This window comes from Oncorhynchus mykiss, chromosome 18 (assembly GCF_013265735.2).
Source record: "Oncorhynchus mykiss isolate Arlee chromosome 18, USDA_OmykA_1.1, whole genome shotgun sequence".
In the NCBI taxonomy this organism is placed as follows: Eukaryota; Metazoa; Chordata; class Actinopteri; order Salmoniformes; family Salmonidae; genus Oncorhynchus; species Oncorhynchus mykiss.
Window position 1 is genome coordinate 5950660 of NC_048582.1, and position 11721 is coordinate 5962380.

At 49.4% G+C, this 11721-nt stretch overlaps 1 protein-coding gene across 2 annotated transcripts; it reads right to left on the reverse strand.

Moving 5' to 3' along the window:
• Window positions 1-6011: 6011 nt before the first annotated feature.
• LOC118941020 (transmembrane protein 255B-like) lies at window positions 6012-11337 on the reverse strand. Of its 2 annotated transcripts, none has more exons than XM_036951229.1 (2): window positions 11198-11337; window positions 6012-8492 (listed from the first exon to the last, which is right to left on the reverse strand). In XM_036951229.1, exon 2 carries the CDS (start codon window positions 8024-8026, stop codon window positions 6284-6286), a length of 1743 nt encoding a protein of 580 aa, XP_036807124.1. In that variant the 5' UTR covers window positions 8027-8492; window positions 11198-11337; the 3' UTR covers window positions 6012-6283. Both variants share the same exon structure in this region, with proteins under 2 accessions (XP_036807124.1, XP_036807125.1).
• Between the last annotated feature and the right edge of the window lie 384 nt (window positions 11338-11721).

Consider the following 11721-nt stretch of genomic DNA (forward strand, 5'->3'; position numbering starts at 1 on the left):
CTAATCTCTGAACCAAGCCCTTCCTAATCTCTGAACCAAGCCCTTCCTACTCTCTGACCCAAGCCCTTCCTACTCTCTGACCCAAGCCCTTCCTTCTCACTGAACCAAGCCCTTCCTAATCTCTGAACCAAGCCCTTCCTGCTCTCTGAACCAAGCCCTTCCTTCTCACTGACCCAAGCCCTTCCTACTCTCTGACCCAAGCCCTTCCTTCTCACTGAACCAAGCCCTTCCTAATCTCTGAACCAAGCCCTTCCTACTCTCTGACCCAAGCCCTTCTTACTCTCTGAACCAAGCCCTTCCTACTCTCTGACCCAAGCCCTTCCTACTCTCTGAACCAAGCCCTTCCTACTCACTGAACCAAGCCCTTCCTAATCTCTGAACCAAGCCCTTCCTACTCTCTGACCCAAACCCTTCCTACTCTCTGACCCAAGCCCTTTCTACTCTCTGACCCAGGCCCTTCCTTCTCTCTACAGCAGTGTGTATATAACTCTCTCTCTAATTTCTATTTCAGTTTGGACACACCGACTCATTCTAGTTTTTTTCTGTGTAACTATTTTCTACATTGTAGAATAATAGTGAAGACATCAAAACTATGAAATAACATATGGAAACATGTAGTATCCAAATATGAGATTCTTCAAAGTAGCCACCCTGTGCCTTGACAGCTTTGCACACTTTTAGCATTCTCTCAACCAGCGTCATGAGGTAGTCACCTGGAATGCATTTCAATTAACTGGTGTTCCTTAAGTTAATTTGTGTAATTTATTTGAGCCAATCAGTTGTGTTGTGACAAGGTAGGGGTGGTATACAGAAGAGCCTTATTTGGTAAAAGGCCAAGTCCATGCTATGGCAAGAACAGCTCAAATAAGCAAAGAGAAACGACAGTCCATCATTACTTTAAGACCTGAAGGTCAGTCAATACGGAACATGTCAAGAACTTTGACAGTTTCTTCAAGTGCAGTTGTAAAAACTGTCAAGCACTATGATGAAAATGGCTCTCATCAGGACCACCACAGGAAAGGAAGACCCAGAGTTACCTCTGCTGCAGAGGATAAGTTCATTAGAGTTACCAGCCTCAGAAATTGCAGCCCAAATAAATGCTTCACAGAGTTCAAGTAACAGACGCATCTCAACATCAACTATTCAGAGACAGGCCTTCAAATCAAATGTTATTGGTCACATTCACGTTCAGCAAATGTTAATGCAAGTGTAGCGAAATGCTTGTGCTTCTAGTCACGACAGTGCAGTAATATCTAACAAATTCACAACGACTGCCTTACACACCCAAATGTAAAGGGATGACTAAGAATATGTACATATAAATATATGGATGAGAGATGGCCGTGCGGCATAGGCAAGATGCAGTAGATGATACAGTATACAGTATGAGCATGAGATGTGTAGGATATGTAGACATTATTAAAGTGATTAGTGATTCCTTTATTACATCCATTTATGAAATGTATTAAAGTGGCCAGAGATTTGAGTATATTTTACATCATTTCCCATCATTCCCATTATTAAAGTGGCTGGAGTTGAGTCAGTGTGTTGGCAGCAGCCACTCAATGTTAGTGGTGGCTGTTTAACAGTCTGATGGCCTTGAGATAGAAGCTGTTTTTCAGTCTCTCGGTCCCAACTTTGACGCACCTGCACTGACCTCGCCTTCTGGATGATAGCGGGGTGAACAGGCGCTGGCTCGGGTGGTTGTTGTCCTTGATGATCTTTATGGCCTTCCTGTGATATCGGGTGGTGTAGGTGTCCTGGAGGGCAGGTAGTTTGCCCCCGGTGATGCGTTGTGCAGACCACACTACCAATCTTGAGAGCATTACGGTTGTGTGCGGAGCAGTTGCCGTACCAGACGTGGGTGATACAGCCCGGCAGGATGCTCTCGATTGTGCATCTGTAAAAGTTTGAGTGTTTTAGGTGACAAGCCAAATTTCTTCAGCCTCCTGAGGTTGAAGAGGCGTTGTTGCACCTTCTTCACCACGCTGTCTGTGTGGGTGGACCATTTCAGTTTGTCTGTGATGTGTATGCCGAGAATCTTAATGTTCCACTTTCTACACTACTGTCCCGTCGATGGGGATGGGGGGCTGTTCCCTCTGCTGTTTCCTGAAGTCCCCAATAATTTCCTTTGTTTTGTTGACGTTGAGTGAGAGGTTGTTTTCCTGACATCACACTCCGAGGGCCCTCACCTCCTCCCTGTAGGCCGTCTCGTCGTTGTTGGTAATCAAGCCTACCACTAGTGTCGTCCGCAAACTTGATGATTGAGTTGGAGGCGTGCATGGCCACGCAGTCAAGGGTGAACAGGGAGTACAGGAGAGGGCTGAGAACGCACCCTTGTGGGGCCCCAGTGTTGAGGATCAGCGGGGTGAAGATGTTACCTACCCTCACCACCTGGGGGCGGCCCGTCAGAAAGTCCAGGACCCAGTTGCACAGGGTGGGGTCGAGACCCAGGGTCTCAAGCTTAATGACGAGTTTGGAGGGTACTATGGTGTTAAATGCTGAGCTGTAGTCAATGAACAGCATTCTTACGTAGGTATTCCTCTTGTCCGGATAGGATAGGCAGTCTGTGGACCTCTTGGGGCAGTAAGAAAATTGGAGTGGGTCTAGGGTATCAGGTAGGGTGGAGGTGATATGATCCTTGACTAGTCTCTCAAAGCACTTCGTGATGACAGAAGTGAGTGCTATGGGGCGATAGTCATTTAGTTCAGTTACCTTAGCTTTCTTGGGAACAGGAACAATTGTGGCCATCTTGAACCATGTGGGCACAGCTGACTGGGATAGGGATTGATTGAATATGTCCGTAAACACACCAGCCAGCTGGTCTGCGCATGCTCTGAGGACGCGCCTAGGGATGCCGTCTGGGCTGGCATCCTTGCAAGGGTTAACACGTTTAAATGTTTTACTCACGTTGGCCACGGAGAAGGAGAGTCCACAGGTTTTGGTAGCGGGCCGTGTCAGTGGCACTGTATTGTCCTCAAAGCGAGCAAAGAAGTTGTTTAGTTTGTCTGGGAGCAAGACATCCTGGTCCGCGACATGGCTGGTTTTCTTTTTGTAATCCGTGATTGACTGTAGACCCTGCCACATACGTCTCGTGTTTGAGCCGTTGAATTGCAACTCCACTTTGTCTCTATACTGACGCTTTGCTTGTTTGATAGCCTTGCGGAGGGAATAGCTACACTGTTTGTATTCGGTTATGTTTACAGTTGCCTTGCCATGATTAAAAGCTGTGGTTCGAGCTTTCAAGTTTTGCACGAATGCTGCCATCAATCCACGGTTTCTGGTTAGGGAAGGTTTTAATAGTCAGTGGGTACAACATCACCGATGCACTTGCTAACAAACTCCCTCACCGAGTCAGCGTATACATCAATATTATTGTCTGAGGCTACCCGGAACATGATCAAAGCAATCTTGAAAAGCGTGGAATCTGATTGGTCAGACCAGCATTGGATAGACCTGAGCATGGGCGTTTCCTGTTTTAGTTTCTGTCTATAGGCTGGGAGCAACAAAATGGAGTCATGGTCAGATTTGCTGAAGGGAGGGTGGGGGAGGACTTTGTATGCATCGCGGAAGTTAGAGTAGCAATGGTCCAGAATGCTACCAGCCCGTGTCGCGCATTCGATATGCTGATAGACTTTAGGGAGCCTTGTGGCCTCATGGTCAAATTTCTACAGGGCACCAATAAGAAGAAGAGACTTGCTTGGGCCAAGACACATGAGCAATGGACATTAGACCGGTGGAAATTTGTCCTTTGGTCTGATGAGTGAAAATGTTTGATTTTTGGTTCCAACCGCTGTGTCTTTGTGAGACGCAGAGTAGGTGAACGGATGATCTCCACATGTGTGGTTCCCCCCGTAAAGCATGGAGGAGGAGGTGTGATGGTGTGGGGTTGCTTTGCCGGTGAACTGTCTGTGATTTATTTAGAATTCAAGGCACACTTAACCAGCATGGCTACCACAGCATTCTGCAGTGATATGCCACCCCAGCTGGTTTGCGCTTAATGGGACTATCATTTGTTTTTCAACAGGACAATGACCCAACACACCTCCAGGCTGTGTCAGGGCTATTTTACCAAGAAGGAACGTGATGGAGTGCTGCATCAGATGACCTGGCCTCCACAATCACCCGACCTCAACCCAATTGAGATGGTTTGGATGAGTTGGGACCACAGAGTGAGGGAAAAGCAGCCAACAAGTGCTCAGCATATGTGGGAACTCTTTCAAGACTGTTGGAAAAGTATTCCAGGTGAAGCTGGTTGAGAGAATACCAAGCGTGTGCAAAGCTGTCATCAAGGCAAAGGGGTGGCTACTTTGAAGAATCTAAAATATATTTAGATTCGTTTGACACTTTTTTGGTTACTACATGATTACATATGCGTTATTTCATAGTTTTGATGTCTTCACTATTATTCTACAATGTAGAAAATAGTTTTTTTTTAAATAAAGAAAAACCCTGGAATGAGTAGGTGTGTCCAAACCTTTGACTGGTACTGTATATGCACTTTATAAACTATGTATGAAGATTAAATAAGACTTTTAATAACCATTATAGGAGATACAGTATGTCTCAGTTACTGGGATCACCAGTCTGGTGGTATATTATAACATAGGAGATACAGTATGTCTCAGTTACTAGGATCACTAGTCTGGTGGTATATTATAACATAGGAGATACAGTAGGTCTATAAGTTACTGGGATCACTAGTCTGGTGGTATATTATAACATGGGAGATACAGTAGGTCTATAAGTTACTGGGATCACTAGTCTGGTGGTATATTATAACATAGGAGATACAGTAGGTCTATAAGTTACTGGGATCACTAGTCTGGTGGTATATTATAACATGGGAGATACAGTAGGTCTATAAGTTACTAGGATCACCAGTCTGGTGGTATATTATAACATAGGAGATACAGTAGGTCTATAAGTTACTGGGATCACCAGTCTGGGGGTATATTATAACATAGGAGATACAGTAGGTCTATAAGTTACTGGGATCACCAGTCTGGTGGTATATTATAACATAGGAGATACAGTAGGTCTATAAGTTACTAGGATCACCAGTCTGGTGGTATATTATAACATAGGAGATACAGTAGGTCTTTAAGTTACTGGGATCACCAGTCTGGTGGTATATTATAACATAGGAGATACAGTAGGTCTTTAAGTTACTGGGATCACCAGTCTGGAGGTATATTATAACATAGGAGATGCAGTATGTCTCAGTTACTGGGATCACCAGTCTGGTGGTATATTATAACATAGGAGATACAGTAGGTCTATAAGTTACTGGGATCACCAGTCTGGTGGTATATTTATCATTTTATATACACTATACAGTTAGAAGACTCTAAAAGCTACCGGTTCAGTTTAATAATTGCACATGACAGTTTGATAAATACGGTGGACAGTCGGCCTGGAAGTCTAGAGACAGAAACTGTTGAAAGGTAAACATATGTATGACATCCACGATAAAGGCAATAGGTCAAATACATGATTATTATAACAACGTTATAAGCATTTCAATATTGCTATTAACAGATTGATAAATAACATGCCAAAGTCAACATCGTAGCCACACAGTAGGGCATTTCAAACGTGTTCAAACCTGCAGGGGCAGAGTGGGGTAGTTGGGGTCTAACCTAGAGGGGCAGAGTGGGGTAGTTGGGGTCTAACCTACAGGGGCAGAGTGGGGTAGTTGGGGTGTAACCTACAGGGGCAGAGTGGGGTAGTTGGGGTGTAACCTACAGGGGCAGAGTGGGGTAGTTGGGGTCTAACCTACAGGGGCAGAGTGGGGTAGTTGGGGTCTAACCTAGAGGGGCAGAGTGGGGTAGTTGGGGTCTAACCTACAGGGGCAGAGCGGGGTAGTTGGGGTCTAACCTACAGGGGCAGCGTGGGGTAGTTTGGGATAGTTGGGGTCTAACCTACAGGGGCAGAGTGGGGTAGTTTGGGGTAGTTGGGGTCTAACCTACAGGGGCAGAGTGGGGTAGTTTGGGGTAGTTGGGGTCTAACCTACAGGGGCAGAGTGGGGTAGTTTGGGGTAGTTGGGGTCTAACCTACAGGGGCAGAGTGGGGTAGTTTGGGGTAGTTGGGGTCTAACCTACACTACATTAATAGATGATTATTAAAGTCCAGAGGTCTTCTCTCTGTCATGGCTTATCTGTCTGTGAGGTGTCTTCTGCTACATTCTCTGGCTTGGTCCAAAAACACACCCTAGCCCCTTGTCTCCTAGCCCCTTGTCTCCTTGCCCATAATCTCTTAGTCCCTAGACTTCTAGTCCTTTCTAGTTCTTACCTCGTTGTTGTGTGGAGTTCTGGATGAATCTGATAGCTGGGTAAGAAGCAATGATTGGAAGGGTAAATGGAGGCCATATCTGATTGATTGGAAGGGTATATGGAGGCCATATCTGATTGGAAGGGTATATGGAGGCCATATCTGATTGGAAGGGTAAATGGAGGCCATATCTGATTGGAAGGGTATATGGAGGCCATATCTGATTGGAAGGGTATATGGAGGCCATATCTGATTGATTGGAAGGGTAAATGGAGGCCATATCTGATTGGAAGGGTAAATGGAGGCCATATCTGATTGGAAGGGTAAATGGAGGCCATATCTGATTGATTGGAAGGGTATATGGAGGCCATATCTGATTGGATGGGTAAATGGAGGCCATATCTGATTGATTGGAAGGGTAAATGGAGGCCATATCTGATTGGAAGGGTAAATGGAGGCCATATCTGATTGGATGGGTAAATGGAGGCCATATCTGATTGGATGGGTATATGGAGGCCATATCTGATTGATTGGAAGGGTAAATGGAGGCCATATCTGATTGGATGGGTAAATGGAGGCCATATCTGATTGGAAGGGTATATGGAGGCCATATCTGATTGGAAGGGTATATGGAGGCCATATCTGATTGATTGGAAGGGTATATGGAGGCCATATCTGATTGATTGGATGGGTATATGGAGGCCATATCTGATTGGAAGGGTATATGGAGGCCATATCTGATTGATTGGAAGGGTATATGGAGGCCATATCTGATTGATTGGAAGGGTAAATGGAGGCCATATCTGATTGGAAGGGTATATGGAGGCCATATCTGATTGGAAGGGTAAATGGAGGCCATATCTGATTGATTGGAAGGGTATATGGAGGCCATATCTGATTGGATGGGTAAATGGAGGCCATATCTGATTGATTGGAAGGGTAAATGGAGGCCATATCTGATTGGAAGGGTAAATGGAGGCCATATCTGATTGGATGGGTAAATGGAGGCCATATCTGATTGGATGGGTATATGGAGGCCATATCTGATTGATTGGAAGGGTAAATGGAGGCCATATCTGATTGGATGGGTAAATGGAGGCCATATCTGATTGGAAGGGTATATGGAGGCCATATCTGATTGGAAGGGTATATGGAGGCCATATCTGATTGATTGGAAGGGTAAATGGAGGCCATATCTGATTGGATGGGTAAATGGAGGCCATATCTGATTGATTGGAAGGGTATATGGAGGCCATATCTGATTGGAAGGGTAAATGGAGGCCATATCTGATTGATTGGAAGGGTATATGGAGGCCATATCTGATTGGATGGGTAAATGGAGGCCATATCTGATTGGAAGGGTAAATGGAGGCCATATCTGATTGGATGGGTATATGGAGGCCATATCTGATTGGAAGGGTATATGGAGGCCATATCTGATTGGAAGGGTAAATGGAGGCCATATCTGATTGGAAGGGTAAATGGAGGCCATATCTGATTGGAAGGGTAAATGGAGGCCATATCTGATTGGAAGGGTATATGGAGGCCATATCTGATTGGATGGGTATATGGAGGCCATATCTGATTGGAAGGGTATATGGAGGCCATATCTGATTGGAAGGGTATATGGAGGCCATATCTGATTGGATGGGTATATGGAGGCCATATCTGATTGGAAGGGTATATGGAGGCCATATCTGATTGGATGGGTATATGGAGGCCATATCTGATTGGAAGGGTATATGGAGGCCATATCTGATTGGAAGGGTATATGGAGGCCATATCTGATTGGATGGGTATATTTGTTATGTGGAGGCCATATCTGATTGATTGAAAGGATATATGGACGCTGTCACACCGAGCTGATTCCTTCATGTCTGTGCTGACCAGGTGACAGAGGCTAGGTGTTGTTTCTGGACATTAGCCTCTCTTACCCTGGCCTAAAGGTCAAAGGCTAAAGGTCAGGTTGGCATTCAGCATGCATAAGGAGGGGGCTTCTCGAAGCCGGAGGGCCCGTAGACGGGGCCAGGGTAGAGGGCAGGGGCGTTGGGTGATAGCATGTAACCCTGACCAGGGTCCTGGGAGCCAGTCTGGAAGGTGGGCTGGCTGGGGGCCTGGGCGGAAGGCTGGCTCTGGCTCTCCTCTGACGGAGAGGAGGGGGTTAGGGTCATCTCCAGGCCGGGCTGGGGGGTGGAGGGGGCCTGGTAACTGCTGTGGTGCTGAGAAAGACAGAGAGAGGGAAGAGGAGAGGAGAGAGAGAGAGACAACAGAGGAGAGAGAGAGAGACCGAAGTCGAGAGAGAGAGACAACAGAGGAGAGAGAGAAGAGAGAGAGGAGACATTCATATCACTGGATGACGAGGAGCTTATACTTTTACTAAATACTATTGTAGATGGGGTCTAACCTACAGGGGCAGAGTGGGGTAGTTGGGGTCTAACCTACAGGGGCAGAGTGGGGTAGTTGGGGTCTAACCTACAGGGGCAGAGTGGGGTAGTTGGGGTCTAACCTACAGGGGCAGAGTGGGGTAGTTGGGGTCTAACCTACAGGGGCAGAGTGGGGTAGTTGGGGTCTAACCTACAGGGGCAGAGTGGGGTAGTTGGGGTCTAACCTACAGGGGCAGAGTGGGGTAGTTGGGGTCTAACCTACAGGGGCAGAGTGGGGTAGTTGTTGTCTAACCTACAGGGGCAGAGTGGGGTAGTTGGGGTCTAACCTACAGGGGCAGAGTGGGGTAGTTGGGGTCTAACCTACAGGGGCAGAGTGGGGTAGTTGGGGTCTAACCTACAGGGGCAGAGTGGGGTAGTTGGGGTCTAACCTACAGGGGCAGAGTGGGGTAGTTGGGGTCTAACCTACAGGGGCAGAGTGGGGTAGTTGGGGTCTAACCTACAGGGGCAGAGTGGGGTAGTTGGGGTGTAACCTACAGGGGCAGAGTGGGGTAGTTGGGGTCTAACCTACAGGGGCAGAGTGGGGTAGTTGGGGTCTAACCTACAGGGGCAGAGTGGGGTAGTTGGGGTCTAACCTACAGGGGCAGAGTGGGGTAGTTGGGGTCTAACCTACAGGGGCAGAGTGGGGTAGTTGGGGTCTAACCTACAGGGGCAGAGTGGGGTAGTTGGGGTCTAACCTACAGGGGCAGAGTGGGGTAGTTGGGGTCTAACCTACAGGGGCAGAGTGGGGTAGTTGGGGTCTAACCTACAGGGGCAGAGTGGGGTAGTTGGGGTCTAACCTACAGGGGCAGAGTGGGGTAGTTGGGGTCTAACCTACAGGGGCAGAGTGGGGTAGTTGGGGTCTAACCTACAGGGGCAGAGTGGGGTAGTTGGGGTCTAACCTACAGGGGCAGAGTGGGGTAGTTGGGGTCTAACCTACAGGGGCAGAGTGGGGTAGTTGGGGTCTAACCTACAGGGGCAGAGTGGGGTAGTTGGGGTCTAACCTACAGGGGCAGAGTGGGGTAGTTGGGGTCTAACCTACAGGGGCAGAGTGGGGTAGTTGGGGTCTAACCTACAGGGGCAGAGTGGGGTAGTTGGGGTCTAACCTACAGGGGCAGAGTGGGGTAGTTGGGGTCTAACCTACAGGGGCAGAGTGGGGTAGTTGGGGTCTAACCTACAGGGGCAGAGTGGGGTAGTTGGGGTCTAACCTACAGGGGCAGAGTGGGGTAGTTGGGGTCTAACCTACAGGGGCAGAGTGGGGTAGTTGGGGTCTAACCTGCAGGGGCAGAGTGGGGTAGTTGGGGTCTAACCTACAGGGGCAGAGTGGGGTAGATGGGGTCTAACCTACAGGGGCAGAGTGGGGTAGTTGGGGTCTAACCTACAGGGGCAGAGTGGGGTAGTTGGGGTCTAACCTACAGGGGCAGAGTGGGGTAGTTGGGGTCTAACCTACAGGGGCAGAGTGGGGTAGTTGGGGTCTAACCTACAGGGGCAGAGTGGGGTAGTTGGGGTCTAACCTACAGGGGCAGAGTGGGGTAGTTGGGGTCTAACCTACAGGGGCAGAGTGGGGTAGTTGGGGTCTAACCTACAGGGGCAGAGTGGGGTAGTTGGGGTCTAACCTACAGGGGCAGAGTGGGGTAGTTGGGGTCTAACCTAGAGGGGCAGAGTGGGGTAGTTGGGGTCTAACCTACAGGGGCAGAGTGGGGTAGTTGGGGTCTAACCTACAGGGGCAGAGTGGGGTAGTTGGGGTCTAACCTAGAGGGGCAGAGTGGGGTAGTTGGGGTGTAACCTACAGGGGCAGAGTGGGGTAGTTGGGGTCTAACCTACAGGGGCAGAGTGGGGTAGTTGGGGTCTAACCTACAGGGGCAGAGTGGGGTAGTTGGGGTCTAACCTACAGGGGCAGAGTGGGGTAGTTGGGGTCTAACCTACAGGGGCAGAGTGGGGTAGTTGGGGTCTAACCTACAGGGGCAGAGTGGGGTAGTTGGGGTCTAACCTACAGGGGCAGAGTGGGGTAGTTGGGGTCTAACCTACAGGGGCAGAGTGGGGTAGTTGGGGTCTAACCTACAGGGGCAGAGTGGGGTAGTTGGGGTCTAACCTACAGGGGCAGAGTGGGGTAGTTGGGGTCTAACCTACAGGGGCAGAGTGGGGTAGTTGGGGTCTAACCTACAGGGGCAGAGTGGGGTAGTTGGGGTCTAACCTACAGGGGCAGAGTGGGGTAGTTGGGGTCTAACCTACAGGGGCAGAGTGGGGTAGTTGGGGTCTAACCTACAGGGGCAGAGTGGGGTAGTTGGGGTCTAACCTACAGGGGCAGAGTGGGGTAGTTGGGGTCTAACCTACAGGGGCAGAGTGGGATAGTTGGGGTCTAACCTACAGGGGCAGAGTGGGGTAGTTGGGGTCTAACCTGCAGGGGCAGAGTGGGGTAGTTGGGGTCTAACCTACAGGGGCAGAGTGGGGTAGTTGGGGTCTAACCTACAGGGGCAGAGCGGGGTAGTTGGGGTATTTTTTACCTGCATGGGCAAAGCGGGGTAGTTGGGGTAGGCGGGCAGGGCCTGTCCGTTGGGGCAGAAGCCAGCGTAGGTCACCACGTGCTGGGTGGGGTTATACATGATGTGGGGGGGTGGGGCGGGACTGGGGGACATCTGGGGGGCGGGAGCCTGAGATAAAGGGAGACAGAAGGAGGGAAGGGAGGGGGGGAGGGAGGGAGAGGAGAGAGAGTGGAGGGAAGGGGGGGAGGGGAGGGAAGGGGAGAGGAGGGGAGGAAGGGAGATGGGAGGGAGGGAGAAGGGAGAGGGGAGAGATTTGGGGAGGGGACAGAAGGGGGAAGGGAGAAAGAGAGAGGGGAGGGGAGGGGGGAAGCGAGAAAGAGAGAGTGGAGGGGAGGGGGGAAGGGAGAAAGAGAGAGTGGAGGGGAGGGGGAAGGGAGAAAGAGAGATTGGAGGGGAGGGGGAAGGGAGAAAGAGAGAGTGGAGGAGAGGAAAGGGGGGAAGGGAGAAAGAGAGAGGGGAGGGGAGGGGGGAAGGGAGAAAGAGAG